This window comes from Salvelinus fontinalis, chromosome 3 (genome assembly GCF_029448725.1).
Source record: "Salvelinus fontinalis isolate EN_2023a chromosome 3, ASM2944872v1, whole genome shotgun sequence".
NCBI classification, from domain to species: domain Eukaryota; kingdom Metazoa; phylum Chordata; class Actinopteri; order Salmoniformes; family Salmonidae; genus Salvelinus; species Salvelinus fontinalis.
The window spans coordinates 35,958,945-35,975,701 of NC_074667.1; the positions used below are offsets into that span (position 1 = coordinate 35,958,945).

Genomic DNA, 16,757 nt, shown 5'->3' on the forward strand with positions numbered 1-16,757 from the left:
TGGTAGCTTCATTGATAATTTGTGTGAGATTGAGGGCATTAAGCTTACATCATTAAGTTTGCAGACGACACAACAGTGGTAGACCTGATCACTGACGAGACAACCTATAGGGAGGAGGTCAGAGAATTGGCCGGGTGGTGCCAGAATAACAACCTATCCCTCAACGTAACCAAGACTAAGGAAATGATTGTGGACTACAGGAAAAGGAGGACCGAGCACGCCCCCATTCTCATCGACGGGCCTGTAGTGGAGCAGGTTGAGAGCTTCAAGTTCCTTGGTATCCACATCACCAACAAACTAGAATGGTCCAAACACACCAACACAGTCGTGAAGAGGGCACGACAAAGCCTATTCCCCCCTCAGGAAATAAAAAATATTTGGCATGGGTCCTGAGATCCTCAAAAGGTTCTACAGCTGCAACATTGAGAGAATCCTGACTGGTTGCATCACTGCCTGGTACGGCAATTGCTCATATATAGCTTATATAGACATACTCCAGGAGACATGCAGCTATAACTGCTGCAAAAGGTGGCTCTACAAAGTATTGACTTTGGGGGGTGAATAGTTATGCATGCTCAAGTTTTCAGTTTTTTTGTCTTATTTCTTGTTTTTCACAATAAAAAATATTTTGTATCTTCAAAGTGGTAGGCATGTTGTGTAAATCAAATGATATAAACCCCCCAAAATCAATTTTAATTCCAGGTTGTAAGGCAACAAAATAAGAAAAATGCCAAGGGGGTGAATACTTTCACAAGCCACTGTAAAGGTAGCCTAGTGGTTAAAGCGTTGGGCCTGTAACTGAAAGGTTGCTGGATTGAATCCCCGAGCTGACAATGTAAAATCTGTCGTTCAGACCCTGAGCAAGGCAGATAATCCACTGTTCCCCGGGCACTGAAGACGTGGACCTCTCTGATTCAGAGCGGTTGGGAAGGCACATTTCAGTTGAAGGTATTCAGCTGTACAACTGACTTGGTATCCCCCTTTCCCTTTAAATTAATTCCATTCATGAAAATGCATTATTTGCATTTGTCAAGCGGTAGCCAAACTGCGATGATCATGTCACCAGAATAGGAGCATCAAGCTCATCACTGCACTATCACCACCATGTGTAGTTCATCATAATTTACTTCATCTGTAGTCTAATAAACTGCATGCTTTCCCGACTAGTCGTATTGGGAGGACCCCACAACATGTCATCGCGTGACTCCAAGTCTACTTCGATATGATGGTTATTAAATCAATATTTGCGCATAAAAGCGTTTCCACCGACATTTCTCACGTAATTAATTTTAACGAAACAAAACGATTACAAGATGTATAACTAACCCAAGATATACCAGAGCCTGTCGTTTCCAATTTGAACAAATTAGTCATAGTGGGCAGAACAAGCAAGGACGTGGGCAGAGCCAAGCACACGCTAGCAAGATCCTATTGGCGAGTTCTAGCATCTATCTGCATGTTTTCGTTAGGGAACGCCTACTCTGAAGTGCGCGTGTGCAATAACTCAATTCTCCTTTGCACTCCTACACAGCGCTTTAAAAAATAAAAAAAATTACTTTTGCGAATTGTAAAGTCTACAAAACTTAGTTCACTCTGTTCATAGCAGATTCTAGTTTTGGTAACAGAAAACTGTATTGAGAGCAAATGTTTCATTGATTCGAAAATTTGCAGAATGTCGGCTAAAATCAAACTGGTTCCATCTTGTCCCACTGCCCGCCATGGGCTTCCTCTCACTACCATATTTGGTAGTGAGTGGAAACGCCAAGCGGATGCTTCACCTTTATACATCCAGTGAAAGAACAAAGAGATATTTCTGTGATTACACTTTCTGTAGCATATTTTATTTTGTTGACATTTGGAAAGTTTACCGACAACTGTTTGGTTACCATCAGGCTTGTTATGACATTTGGTATCCAACATGTACTTTACTCACATAAAAAGGTTGGATGGATACCTGGTTAGTGTCAATCATTTATTTTTCAGCATTTTCAGTGTTTTATGTGGGCTCTAGTATGTGTAGCCTATGTTTGAATGTGTCTCAGTTACAATTGTATGAATGTGTTCACACCACTGTATGTATGATAGCGTTTGTTGTGCGAAGACCCAGGCAATTTATGAAAGAAGGGTTGCCATGGCAACAGTTGGCCAGTGACGCTGGAGAGAGAAGGGAGGGTTAGAGAGAGAGAGAGGGAATTAAAGGGGTGGAGAGAGGAAGAGACTGATAGACTGACTGAAAGAAAAGGGGTAAGGGATTTTCATCTCCCCTGAGAGCGAGAGTGGAAGGAAGTGGTGGTGGCTGTGTTACCAGGTGTGGCCGGTGCACACAGCAAAGCACAGGCAGTATATAATGTGTGCCTGTGGAGACTCCCTCAATGGTGGTGTGTGTCCAGAGAGAAAGGATTCAGTGTATGAGGGATCACACTGTCTGACTAGATTTGACTTCAACACTGCTTTACTCAGACCTCCAAAGACCCTTTTGATTGAGTCGGTGTCATCGTTTGTGTGGCCGTGTGTGTATGATGCTGCCTGTTGCCAAAATCAGGAATCGGTTCTCTGGATAGAGGGACTGTTCTACACGGTGTATGCGTGCGTGCATTGCAGAATTTGCTTGTTAATGTTTTTATTTCCCATCCATCACTCCAGTCTTCTTTAGTATATTGACATGTGTTTAGATGAATAAAATACAAGGTTGTTTGTTAATCATCACACACACACACACACACACACACACACACACACACACACACACACACACACACACACACACACACACACACACACACACACACACACACACACACACACACACACACACACTAGCTCTGGGTTCCATCCACAGAGCTGCTAATGAACTTGAGCCTCACCACTGCAGCCCCACTGAGCCTGGGCAATTAATTTGCACTGCTCCTTTGCAGCTCTACCTCATTCTCTCCCTCCCTCTCTCCTTCTTCCCTTCCTCCCCTAACTCTATATTCTGTGCCATCTGGACCTGCGACAAAGCACGTATGGGGGCACACACACTGCAGTGGCGGCAGTGGCCACTTGGAACGGCGCGGCACACCTCACAGCTTCAGAGTGCTGTGATGCGCGACGGCCGGTGACTTTGAAAGTCTCCCCTCCTCTAAGCAGGCTTTAGGCAGAAGGCAGACAGGGAGAGGGAACACGTGATCATGACATTGACCCTATGTATTAATCAGTCTCGCTTTCTTTCTCTCTCTTTCTCTATATAAACTCAGCAAAAAAAGAAACTTCCCCTTTTCAGGGCCCTGTCTTTCAAAGATAATTCGTAGAAATCCAAATACCTTCACAGACCTTCCTTGTAAAGGGTTTAAACACTGTTTCCCATGCTTCTTAAATGAACCATAAACAATTAATGAACATGCACCTGTGGAACGGTCGTTAAGACACTAACAGCTAGGCAAAAAAAGTATGAAAACTTAGGACATTAAAGAGGCCTTTCTACTGACTCTGAAAAACACCAAAAGAAAGATGCCCAAGGTCCCTGCTCATCTGTGTGAACGTACCTTAGGCATGCTGCAAGGAGGCATGAGGACTGCAGATGTGGCCAGGGCAATATATTGCAATGTCCGTATTGTGAGACGCCTAAGACAGCGCTACAGGGAGACAGGACGGACAGGTGATCGACCTCGCAGTGGCAGACCACGTGTAACAACACCTGCACAGGATCGGTACATCCGAACATCACACCTGCGGGACAGGTACAGGATGGCAACAACAACTTCCCGAGTTACACCAGGAACGCACAATCCCTCTATCAGTGCTCAGACTGTCCGCAATAGGCTGAGAGAGGCTGGACTGAGGGCCTGTAGGCATGTTGTCTGGTGAGGACCTGCCTTACATCACTGGCAACAAAGTTGCCTATGGGCACAAAGGCACCATTGCTGGACCAGACAAGACTTGCAAAAAGTGCTCTTCACTGACGAGTCTCAGTTTTGTCTCACCAGGGGTAATGGTCGGATTGGCATTCGAAGGAATGAGCGTTACACCGAGGCCTGTACTCTGGAGCGGGATCGATTTGGAAGTGGAGGGTCCTTCATGGTCTGGGGCGGTGTGTCACAGCATCATCGGACTGAGATCGTTGTCATTGAAGGCAATCTCAACGCGCGTTACAGGGAAGACATCCTCCTCCCTCATGTGGTACCCTTCCTGCAGGCTCATCCTGACATGACCCTCCAGCATGACAATGCCACCAGCCATACTGCTCGTTCTATGCGTGATTTCCTGCAAGACAGGAATGTCAGTGTTCTGCCATGGCCAGTGAAGAGTGGATCTCAATCCCATTGAGTACATCTGGGACCTGTTGGATCGGAGGGTGAGGGCTAGGGCCATTCCCCCCAGAAATGTCCGGGATCTTGCAGGTGCCTTGGTGGAAGAGGTGGGGTAACATCTCACAGCAAGAACTGGCAAATCTGGTGCAGTCAATGAGGAAGAGATGCACTGCAGTACTTAATGCAGCTGGTGGCCACATCAGATACTGACTTTTGATTTTGACCCCCCCCCCCCTTTGTTCAGGGACACATTATTCCATTTCTGTTAGTCACATGTCTGTGAAACTTGTTCACTTTATGTCTGTTGTTGAATCTTATGTTCATACAAGTATTTACACATGTTAAGTTTGCTGAAAATAAACACAGTTGACAGTGAGAGGATGTTTATTTTTTTGCTGAGTTTATATATATATATCTCTTCCTCTCCCTTTTTCTGTATACAGCGGCGTGCACTAACAGTCAAGAATGGACCTTCAGTCGAACCGTCCAAGAGCTCCATCTGGTGAGAGCGGTGTTGTTATCATTATTGTAGTCATTCCAGTAGAATAGGTAATACGTGTAGTCTTTGCTTCAACACAGACTGTAACAGTGTATTATAATGTACTTTATAAACTGGGTTGTTTGAGCCCTGAATGCTGATTGGCTGACAGCCGTGGTATATCAGACCGTATACCACGGGTATGACAAAACCATTTATTTTTACTGCTCTAATTACGTTAGTAACCAGTTTAATAATAGCAATAAGGCACCTTTGGGGTTTGTGGTATATGGCCAATATACCACAGCTAAGGGCTGTACCCAGGCACTCCGCATTGCATCGTGCTTAAGAACAGCCCTTAGCCGTGGTATATTGGCCATATACCACACCCCCCCATGCCTTATTGCTTAAGTATGCTATGATGACGTAAATAGTAGTAGTTGTAGAAGAGTAGGGCAAACATGTCAAACAGAGTGGGGTAAACGTGTGTGTGTGTGTGTGTGTGTGTGTGTGTGTATGTGTGTATCCAGGGGGTGTTGGGAGGTCTCCGCAGTGGAAAGTCAGCCTTGGTCCACAGACACATGACTGGGAGCTACCTCCCGCTAGAGAACCCAGATGGTGAGTTTGACATCATCTCCACACAGACATACTGTGCTGTGTACTTAAAGGGGCAATCGGCAGTTCAAACAACAGCAAATCGTACACCCCGCCAGTGTTTTGGCAAATAGCTGAGGGATGGGTGTGGAAAATGTATCCACTCTCAAATTCATAGTTAGATCTATGGATTCCTGTATAGACAATACTACTAACACAAAGGGCTTAGCACAAAGGGCTTCTTGTAACGATCTTGGCCTCTCTCTCTCTCTCTCGCACTCTCTCACGCTCGCTCACTCACTGACTCACTTGTGCTTTCTCTCTCTCTCTCTCTCTTGCTCTCTCTGTCTCTCTGTCTCTCAGAGGGCAGGTATAAGAAGGAGGTGCTGGTTGATGGTAACAGTCACATGTTGCTGATCAGGGAGGAGACAGGACCCCCAGATGCACAGGTAGGTGGAGGCTTTACTGACTACAGACTGATGAGTAGTGAGTATCCTTTAAAACACAGATTTCACTCTGACACAGTGATATGAACCTATACGTTCTCCGTGTACTCGCTCTATTTCACTCCTTCTCTCCCCATTTGTCTACCTCTTTTTCCCTCTCCCATCCTCCCCTGCCGTCTCACCCCCTCCCCTCCAGATGGCTAACTGGGTGGACGGGGTCATCCTGGTCTTCAGTCTGGAGAATGAGGCCAGTTTCCAGGAAGTGTACAGGAACTACAGCGAGCTGGGCTCTCACCGCAACATCGCTGAGATCCCCTTCATAGTCGTGGGCACCCAAGGTAAGACCCTACTCATACCCAAACAACCCATGTTATTCTAAGGATAACATCATGTGGAGTCTATATGGGTTTATGAAGGTTTCCAATGAGATGTAGTGTTGATGTAGTTTCCCAATGGGGTGTAGTGTTGATGTAACTTGGAATGTAGTGTTTAAAAAAAAAAAAAGGTGCAATTGTGCACCGCCCCATGGGTCTCCCGGTCGCGGCCGGCAGTGACAGAGCCTGCATTCGAACCAGGATCTATAGTGACACAGCGATGCAGTGCCTTAGACTACTGCGCCACTCGGAAGGCCCTTGGAATGTATTGTTGATGTAGTTTCTCCTTCCTCCAGATAAAATCACCAGCACCAACCCTCGGGTGATAGAGGACGCCAGGGCCAGACAGCTGTGTTCAGACGTGAGGCGCTGTACCTACTACGAGACCTGCGCTACCTACGGCCTCAACGTCAACCGCGTCTTCACCGAGGGTGAGGACATGCGCACATGCACACATACACACACACATACTGCTCCTTTTCAGTTCTTTCAGTACAATGTTGCTGCTTAACTTGGATTTTGACTGAATCAACCAATTAAATGAATTTCATATTCATCAATAGGAGGATCTAGAAAGATGACTGTCTGACGAGTAGTGTTTGTATTTGTCATCTCTCTCTCTCTACCACAGCTGCCCACAAGATCATGGCAGTGAAGAAGCAGGCAGCTATACTGGCCTCCTGTAAATCCCTGCCCAACTCTCCCAGTCACTCTGGAGGCTCTACGCCAGTGTCAGGAGTCTTTCCTGGGCAGGTACAGCAGCAACTTTGGCCTCTAGTCCTCCATACTGGATCTTCAGACATCATTCTTTCACTCTCTGTAATCTCTCACTCTTTCTTTTCAAATATGTCTGTCACTCTCTGTCTCTCTCTCTGTCTCTCTCAGGCCAGTAATGGCCCAGTAACTGGCCCAAATCAATAAGATGTTAATAATGTTGGACTGGTAGTGTTCAGATCAGTGCCTAATCAGATATATAGATTTTGTTTACATATTTTTTTCAAATCTTCAGACATCATTCTTTCACTCTCTGTAATCTCTCACTCCCTCTTTTCAAATTTGTCTGTCACTCTTTCTGTCTCTCTCTCTGTCTCTCTCAGGCCAGTAATGGTGGTCAGAGCAGTGACTACTCGTCCTCTCTGCCCTCCACCCCAGTGATCAGTCATAAGGAGATCGGTGGGGCAGCAGGCGGGGAGAGGCTGGGCAGTGCCACCCCAGGGTCTGTTCACAGCGCCTCCCGGCGACGCACCGGCTCCCGCTTCACGGTAACATACCCACCATCATATATACACACGCAGGCGCCCATCCCCCCACACACACACACACACACACTTTCACTGACTTTAGTTTCCTCATCGACCAATCTATAACCCTCTCAGGGGCCCTGTGCTTTCTTTGAAATGTACTCTTCTTTATTTATTTATTTTTTTACCCCCCTTTTTCTCCCCGATTTCGTGGTATCCAATTGTTAGTAGTTACTATCTTGTCTCATCGCTACAACTCCTGTACGGGCTCGGGAGAGACGAAGGTCGAGAGCCATGCGTCCTCCGAAACACAACCCAACCAAGCCGCACTGCTTCTTAACACAGAAGCAGCATCCAACCCGGAAGCCAGCCGCACCAATGTGTCGGAGGAAACACCGTGCACCTGGCGACCTAGGTTAGCGCGCACTGCGCCCGGCCCGCTACAGGAGTCGCTGGTGCGCGATGAGACAAGGATATCCCTACCGGCCAAACCCTCCCTAACCCGGACGACGCTAGGCCAATTGTGTGTCGCCCCACGGACCTTCCGGTCGCGGCCGGCTGCGACAGAAACTGGGCGTGAACCCAGAGTCTCTGGTGGCACAGCTAGCGCTGCGATGCAGTACCCTAGACCACTACGCTACCCGGGAGGTCGAAATGTACTCTTCTTAGCTCTGTTCATGGATTATAGTCCCTCTCCTTAGCCTTTTTCTTCACTCTCTGTCTGTATATTTCTCTCAATCTCTCTCACTCTGTTTTCTCCGGTTAATTGTTGTCGTTTGTCCTGTGCCTTGTTTGCAGGGCCGTAGGGGCAGTGACTCGGAGAGGAGGAGTACAGACAGTAAGACAGGAGACCTTGGCAGTGGACGCTCCATCCCCATTAAACAGGTGGGTGACAGTACATCCTGTAGGAGCTGTGTAGAGGGGAACTCACAGCAGTCTTTAGGAGCTCACCACAAACAATGAACTAACATCATGGAGCTAGGAGAGGGATTCAACTTACCTTTGAGAATTTCTAGGCTCTTTTGGCATAAGGGTGACGAACGATAACAAAGAACAGATAAAGAATGTTATCCTTGTCTCCTCTCCTCCACCAGAGTATCCTGCTGAAGCGCAGTGGCAACTCCCTCAACAAGGAATGGAAGAAGAAATATGTCACGCTGTCCAACAACGGCATGCTCTCCTATCACTCAAGCGTCAATGTGAGTCAATGCACTGACACACAAGTGCTACACTATTGTCTAGCTGTTTGTATGGACACATCCCTAATAACTTCACATATACTGTAGCTGATTAGAGACACACATTTATGATAAAGCTTCCTTAGATTGACAAATGGAGTTTGTCTTTTTGACCACATGACCTGACAGGGAAAACTCTGGGCTCTATGACAGGGACTTTGGAGTATGGTTGGATAATGAATCCCAGAGTTGGCTAAAGAGGTATGGTTTGTGGGTCGTTCCACGAAATGAGTGCCATTGATATTTTAAGTACAAATATTTAATTTTAAAAGCCTTTTGTATTCAATTAATTGCCATAAATAAAAAATTATGAATAAAGACAGCATTTTGACATGTTCCTCTGTGCACCCTCTGACTTCTAGGAAGATGTTAACCCACTTAATCCCAACATTTCCCCAACTTCTCACCATCATTGTAAATCCCTAGTTGTTATGTTGCTGTCACAGTCATTTCTGGTGATTATTATTTATTTAATGTGATTTAGTGATTCATTTTATGGTAAAAAAAAATGAAATTTCCCTCATTTTAAGGTCAACCCTGTTACGTGAACTAAACTCTTGTTTTAATATGGTCAAACTATTCCTTTTTCATAATCTTTTTCAAAAGAAACATTGAACAACTTCTAGTCAAACCCTAGTGTAAAAGCAGGTGAGCTGGTTCTACTATTTTTGGCAATTTTCTGGTGTTTTGTGGAGGATAACTGAGTGGGTCGAGCATAACACATCAACCCTGTTACCCATAGATAGACAGGCTGGAAACATTTTAACAATATATTTTTTGGGGGAAGCTTGCATTCAATTGCCCCTCCCTGTTGCACACAACAAGCTTGTCACAAAGGGATTCATGGCTGATTTAAGATGAAATCGTCAACCGTGTTACTTTACTTGCACTTATTTTTTTAATTTAACCTCCTTGAGATGTTTATTTGTATTAAGTTGAACATGTGCTCTTTATGACAGAATGTAAAAACTAGGTGAAACAAAATGTTTTTTCCCCCCACCAAGTTACACTGCTCAAAAGGCAGCCAATTGGTGGAACGACTCTTGTATAACTTGCTGAACACTGTATTGAATCCCAGAATGGATTGGACCATGTTACAAAACCACTATATACTTTCTGTAATGGTTGACCTTTCCCCCTGACCTGGCAGGACTACATGCAGAATGCCCATGGGAAGGAAATGGACATGCTGCGTGTGACTGTGAAGGTGCCAGGGAAACGCCCACCCCGCGCTGGTGCCGTCCCTTCCTGTGGCCCTCCGCCCGGCCTCAACGGCCTGGTCAAAGAAGTACAGGTGCCTGAGGGGGCCAGTGCAGGTAAAAGGGGCCCCAAAAGGATAGCCACTCTTTATCACTCTCTCTCCCCTTTCATTCTCCTTCTCTCTGAATCTAATTTAGAGCATATTCTCTCTATCCATCTTGGTGTCTCACTGTTTTGCCATCATTCTCCCTGTAACTTGCTCTTCTTCAGACATTTTCTTTCATCCATCTCTCACCAGATTTGGGATGTAAAAAAACATTGCACTTATGTAATAGAACATAAATAAGCACTTGACAACTTTCTGAGTGATCTACATTCTTTGCTTTGATCACTGAATTGTCATGAGTGTCTTTATGTAATACTTATTTTTAATGTATTTCTCTCTCCCCCATAGTCCCTGGTAGTGGCAGTAACCTCCTGCCGGTAGAGGAGGGGGCGGGAGGAGGGTTGTCAGAGGGGTGCAGAGGGGTGCAGCGCTGTCCCTCTACTGTCTCCTACAAGACCCAAAGTGTGGGTACGTACACCCCCTCGTCCTCTGTGGACTTTGTTTATTTATTTTGTCACTTTTGAATTTGCTTGCATCTCTAGTGTACTCTTATTTGAGTTATTGTGGATATGATTCTCCACTAGATTCACATGCCCGTGAGTTTTTTTGTACTATTATACCATATGACACAAACTTATTTCCTGTGCTTGTGTGCCTGTGGCAGACACTGCCATCGAGGGTGTGTCCAACCCCTCCTCCTCTAAAGACACAGGCCCCGCCTCCCCGATGGTTGACAGGAAGAAGCATCGCAAGAAGAAGAGCATGAACCTGAAAGGAGACACAGCAATTGGCCAAGCAGATGGTAAGCTTCCAACAGTAGTGTATTCAGGGTTTAGTGAGGTAAAACATTCAGAACATTGCAGATAGAACTGTATGAGATTCAATAGAATGTGTTCTACGCATTACATTTCTATCTGAACATTGCATCCTCCTGTACAAATCTTTGTTGAGGAATTTTAGACTTTGTGTAGACTTTGTTTGTGGATAAACTTGAAACTAAATTTGAAAGTGATTTAGAAATGGGTCAATACTGAACATACGTCTAAAGAAAAACATCGCTCTCATCTGTTATTGCCCTGCTGCTTGAAAATGTCTACTTATTTTCTCCAAAATATCTTCCGTTATCCCTTTTCTCTCCTCCTCCTTTTCTCCTGTGCTCCTTCATTCTCTCTCTCTCCCCTCTGCTTTCCTGGGACGTCTGCTCTGCTAATCTCATACCCTGTAGCAAAGCGCAAAATGTGGAAACTAAAAAGCTTTGGTAGCTTAAGAAACATAAACAAGACAGGTAATGAGGGTGTGTGTCTGTCTGTCTGTCAGCCCTGCTTTTCATCCTGACTGCATGTCTCTGTCCTTTCGTCTGTCCATCCATCTTGTATGTCTGTCCTGCTGCCTGCTTTTCTGTTTGTCAATTTCTCTGTCACTGTGTCTGCTTTTAAGATGCAATAGCACCATATTGAGTTCTCTTTTGAGCAGTGTTCATTTTGGCAGCTATTTTAGATTTAGTTTTAGTCTAAAAATAGCTTTTAATCTTAGTCACATTTGAGTAATTTCATCGTTAGTTTTAGTTATTATCAGTCGACTAAAACTCTGGACAAATTTAGTCTAGTTTTAGTCACAAACATTTTAGTTACATAAGTCAGTGTATTTGTATCTATTAAATAATGAATATTCAGGCTACCTTGTACTTTCATCACGTGCACATTCAGATAGCCTTGTCCAACTATGCCCTCGTATACCTTAGCTGGCAACATTGATATTGTGGCAGATTGTAACCAATGCCAGCCATAATTAACCATATACCGTAGGCTATACAGCCTTGGCTACAGGTTAAACAATTTACAGCTCTGATTTTCTCCCCATACAGTGGTTTCCTTGAAAATACAATAGGTTGAGCTTTTCAAAAATGCCAGAAGTATTGCTGTACTCCTAATATTCAACAAATAGCATTCGTTTTTTCCCCATAGGAAACACAACTCATACTTGCGGAACGCGGCGCGGGAACGGCAACACAGATGAATGAATAACAGTGCACATGGAAAAATAGAGCCTACGTGAATGTAAGAGAGAGGGTAAACATTGTTTCTAGTTGAGGTCAGTTACAAGTCAAATGTCCTGGCTTCGCATCAGTTCAAAAGATTGACGAGTGATTGAAGTGACCGCCTGGGATCTGTGCGGAGTGCTGAACACATCAGCTCAATCAGACCACACACTGAAAGATGACAATTTTGCCAATGAGAGGATTGCATGAATTATTCTGCATGTCTGCTTATGATTGGACAAAGCAGATGAAAGGGAATTAAATGTACATTAGTCTCAGGTTGAATTCTCGTCTTGTCACATTTTCGTCGACTAAAATGAAAAGTAATTTGTAATAGTTGTAGTTTTTTCCCCAGGGCATCTCATCTCGTTATCATCATAGTTAAGTTAGGAAAAATAAGCTGTTTTTCATCATAGTTATTGTTGACGAAATTAACACTGCTCTTGAGAAAGCGCCTATCTCCATTCAGTAATAGTCTTCTCTCCATATACTCCATACATCTTCATTTGTCCACCATGACAGCAATGCAATAATGCATGCCGATGTCTACTTAGCAGATAAGAGCTGCTTGGCGATCCACCACCAATCATCATTGTGATGGAGGAAGAAACCCTCTGAATCCACTGTATGGTAATTTGTCACTAGGGCCATGAGTTTAACCTGACCTCAGGCCTAATTGGACCAGGTCATATATTCAACTCAGGGCCCTATTTATCATGTTTTGCCTGTCTCTAATACAAGCCTATATATTGTCTGTGTTCTGTTATCAGACGAGGATAACTTTGACTTCCTTATCGTGTCAAGCACGGGCCAGACGTGGCACTTTGAGGCCCAGAGTGTGGAGGAAAGGGACGCCTGGGTGACTGCCATCGAGAGCCAGATCCTGGCCAGCCTGCAGCTGTGTGAGAGCAGCAAGAACAAGGCAAGGATGCAGACGTACACACACAAATCAAATCACATTGTATTGGTCACATGCACATGGTTAGCAGATGTTATTGCAAGTGTAGCGAAATGCTTGTGCTTCTAGTTCCGACAGTGCAGCAATATTTAACATGTAATCGAACAATTCCACAACAACTACCTAATACACACAAATCTAAGTAAAGGAATGGAATAAGAATATATACATATAAATATATGGATGAGCAATGACTGAGCGGCATTGGCAAGATGCAATAGATGGTATAAAATACAGTATATACTTATGAGATGAGTAATGCAAGATATGTAAACATTATTAAAGTGGCATTATTAAGTGACTAGTGATCTACTTATTAAAGTGACAAATGATTTCAAGTCTCTATGTAGGCAGCAGCCTCTCTGTGCTAGTGATGGCTGTTTAACAGTCTGATGACCTTGAGATAGAAGCTGTTTTTCAGTCTCTCGGTCCCAGCTTTGATGCACATGTACTGGCCTCGCCTTCTGGATGGTAGCGGGGTGAACAGAAAGTGGCTCGGATGGTTGTTGTCCGCACGTACACAGAGACACACAGGCGCATACACATGCACTCACACCCACACGCATTACAAGAAAATATCTGCATCTGGCAAAGTGTATTGTCTTGGAAACCAGCTATTACTAAGGAGAGACTAATTGTGTGTTTGCGTGTTCCACAGGCTCGTAAGAACAGCCAGAGTGAAGCTGTGGCGCTGCAGGCTATCCGTAACGCCAAGGGCAACAGCCTCTGTGTGGACTGTGAAGCACCTAGTTAGTCAACTCATTCATTACTGTTGGTTGTATCTCACTTTGCTGCTCTCTTTCTGTTTATTCAATTTCTCTTTCCTTTTGTGCTCTACTGCTTTTTCTGCTTTCTCATCCATCTTACTGTCCAGCTAGCGCATAACGTTCTGAGGACCATACGTTTCTTAGAGCTTGGCGAGATGGTTATTTCACATACAATCTTCCCACAACTTTCTGGGAATGGTGCAGGATAGTTGCTTGGCTTTGGAATATTCTCAGCACATTTAAGAAACTTGACAAAAAAAAAAAAAATCTTGGTATTTCATTAATATAACAGAATTCCTAAAAGTTCAAACATGGTTAAATTTGATTTTGGTGATGTTCTAGGAACTTTCTCCAACTGGTTTGACATTGGAAATGTTCTCAAATAGTTCAGAGAATATTAAGAAACTGTCACGTTCCTGACCTGTTTTCCTTTGTTTTGTATTCATTTTAGTTGGTCAGGGCGTGAGTTGGGTGGGTTTGTCTATGTTTGTATTTCTATGTGGGGTTTTGTGTTCGGCCTGGTATGATTCTCAATTAGAGACAGGTGTGTATTGTTTGTCTCTAATTGAGAGTCATACAAAGGCAGCCAGGGTTTCACTGGTGTTTTGTGGGTGTTTGTTCCTGTGTCCACACATGGACGGTTGAAGGTTAGTCACGTTTGTTGTTTTGTAGTTTTGTAGTGTCTTGTTTGCTGTTTTCATTAAAAGATGGCTTATTTCCCTCAATCCGCATCTTGGTCCTATCCATGCTCCTCCTCGTTTGAGGAGGAGAACAACATTGACTGCCTTTACAGAAACACCCACCACAAGAGGACCAAGCGGAGTGAAGAAGGCAGCCACAGCCCAGGAGCGGTGGATTGAGGAGGCAGCACGTATGAGAGGCTGGAAGCCCGAGAGGCTCACCCAAGAATTTCTTGGGGGGGGGCTAAAGGGGAGTGTGGCGAAGCCGGGTTGGATACCTGAGCCAACTCCCCGGGCTTGCCGTGGAGTAAGAGGGCGTCGTACTGGTCAGACACCGTGTTATGCGGTGAAGCGCACGGTGTCCCCAGTACGCGTGCTTAGCCCAGTGCGGGCTATTCCACCTTGCCGCACTGGGAGGGCTAGGTTGGGCATCGAGCCGAGTGCCATGAAGCCGGCCCAACGTATCTGGCCTCCAGTACGTCTCCTCGGGCCGGCGTACATGGCACCAGCCTTACAGGTGGTGTCCCCGGTTCGCCTGCATAGCCCAGTGCGGGCTATTCCACCTCGCCGCACTGGCAGGGCTACGGGGACCATTCAACCTGGTAAGGTTGGGGAGGCTCGGTGCTCAAGAGCACGTGTCCTCCTTCACGGTCCGGTATATCCGGCGCCACCTTCCCACCCCAGCTCAGTACCACCAGTGCCTACACCACGCACCAGGCTTCCAGTGCATCTCCAGAGCCCTGTTCCTCTTCCACGTACTCTCCCTATGGTGCGTGTCTCCAGCCCGGTGCCTCCAGTTCCGGCACCACGCACCAAGCCTCCTGTGCGTCTCCAGAGCCCTGGACGCACTGTTCCTTCTCCCCGCACTCGCCCTGAGGTGCGTGCCCTCAGCCCGGTACCTCCAGTTCCGGTACCACGCACCAGGCCTAGAGTGCGCCACGAGAGTCCAGTGTGCCCTGTTCCTGTTCCCCGCACTCGCCCTGAGGTGCGTGCCCTCAGCCCGGTACCTCCAGTTCCGGTACCACGCACCAGGCCTATAGTGCGTCTCAGCCGGCCAGAGTCTGCCGTCTGCCCAGCGGTGCCTGAACGGCCCGTCTGCCCAGCTCCGTCTGAGCCATCTGTCTGCCCAGCGCCGTCTGAGCCATCTGTCTGCCCAGCGCCGTCTGAGCCATCTGTCTGCCCAGCGCCGTCTGAGCCATCTGTCTGCCCAGCGCCGTCTGAGCCATCTGTCTGCCCAGCGCCGTCTGAGCCATCTGTCTGCCCAGCGCCGTCTGAGCCATCTGTCTGCCCAGCGCCGTCTGAGCCATCTGTCTGCCCAGCGCCGTCTGAGCCATCTGTCTGCCCAGCGCCGTCTGAGCCATCCGTCTGCCCAGCGCCGTCTGAGCCATCCGTCTGCCCAGCGCCGTCTGAGCCATCCGTCTGCCCAGCGCCGTCTGAGCCATCCGTCTGCCCAGCGCCGTCTGAGCCATCCGTCTGCCCAGCGCCGTCTGAGCCATCCGTCTGCCCAGCGCCGTCTGAGCCATCCGTCTGCCCAGCGCCGTCTGAGCCATCCGTCTGCCCAGCGCCATCTGAGTCATCCGTCTGCCACGAGCCATTAGAGCCGCCCGTCTGTCCCGAGCCAGTAGAGCCGTCCGTCAGTCAGGAGCTGCCAGAGCCGTCCGTCAGTCAGGAGCTGCCAGAGCCGTCCGCCAGTCAGGAGCTGCCAGAGCCGCCCGCCAGTCAGGAGCTGCCAGAGACGCCCGCCAGTCAGGAGCTGCCAGAGACGCCCGCCAGTCAGGAGCTGCCAGAGACGCCCGCCAGTCAGGAGCTGCCAGAGACGCCCGCCAGTCAGGAGCTGCCAGAGACGCCCGCCAGTCAGGAGCTGCCAGAGACGCCCGCCAGTCAGGAGCTGCCAGAGACGCCCGCCAGTCAGGAGCTGCCAGAGACGCCCGCCAGTCAGGAGCTGCCAGAGACGCCCGCCAGTCAGGAGCTGCCAGAGACGCCCGCCAGTCAGGAGCTGCCAGAGACGCCCGCCAGTCAGGAGCTGCCAGAGACGCCCGCCAGTCAGGAGCTGCCAGAGACGCCCGCCAGTCAGGAGCTGCCAGAGACGCCCGCCAGTCAGGAGCTGCCAGAGACGCCCGCCAGTCAGGAGCTGCCAGAGACGTCCGACAGTCCGGAGCTGCCCGACAGTCCGGAGCTGCCCGACAGTCCGGAGCTGCCCGACAGTCCGGAGCTGCCCTACAGTCCGGAGCTGCCCTACAGTCCGGAGCTGCCGTACAGTCCGGAGCTGCCCTACAGTCCGGAGCTGCCGGAGTCCCTCAGCCAGGACCTGCCGGAGTCCCTCAGCCAGGACCTGCCGCCCCTTATCC

At 47.4% G+C, this 16,757-nt stretch overlaps 1 protein-coding gene across 2 annotated transcripts in view; it reads left to right on the forward strand.

Annotated features, from left to right (window-relative positions):
- Positions 1-16,757, forward strand: part of LOC129846187 (arf-GAP with GTPase, ANK repeat and PH domain-containing protein 1-like) — a 46,379-nt gene that overhangs the window by 20,515 nt on the left and 9,107 nt on the right. Inside the window, exons 2-16 of one of the 2 annotated variants that reach the window (XM_055914162.1) lie at positions 4,733-4,791; positions 5,298-5,385; positions 5,725-5,810; positions 6,004-6,145; positions 6,478-6,612; positions 6,813-6,934; positions 7,279-7,443; positions 8,221-8,307; positions 8,517-8,621; positions 9,811-9,976; positions 10,315-10,434; positions 10,631-10,768; positions 11,192-11,251; positions 12,775-12,926; positions 13,621-13,711. In XM_055914162.1, the coding sequence (XP_055770137.1) occupies positions 4,733-4,791; positions 5,298-5,385; positions 5,725-5,810; positions 6,004-6,145; positions 6,478-6,612; positions 6,813-6,934; positions 7,279-7,443; positions 8,221-8,307; positions 8,517-8,621; positions 9,811-9,976; positions 10,315-10,434; positions 10,631-10,768; positions 11,192-11,251; positions 12,775-12,926; positions 13,621-13,711 (1,716 nt within the window). The remainder of the gene's footprint in view (positions 1-4,732; positions 4,792-5,297; positions 5,386-5,724; positions 5,811-6,003; positions 6,146-6,477; positions 6,613-6,812; positions 6,935-7,278; positions 7,444-8,220; positions 8,308-8,516; positions 8,622-9,810; positions 9,977-10,314; positions 10,435-10,630; positions 10,769-11,191; positions 11,252-12,774; positions 12,927-13,620; positions 13,712-16,757) is intronic. The other variant, XM_055914171.1, reaches the window with a different exon arrangement.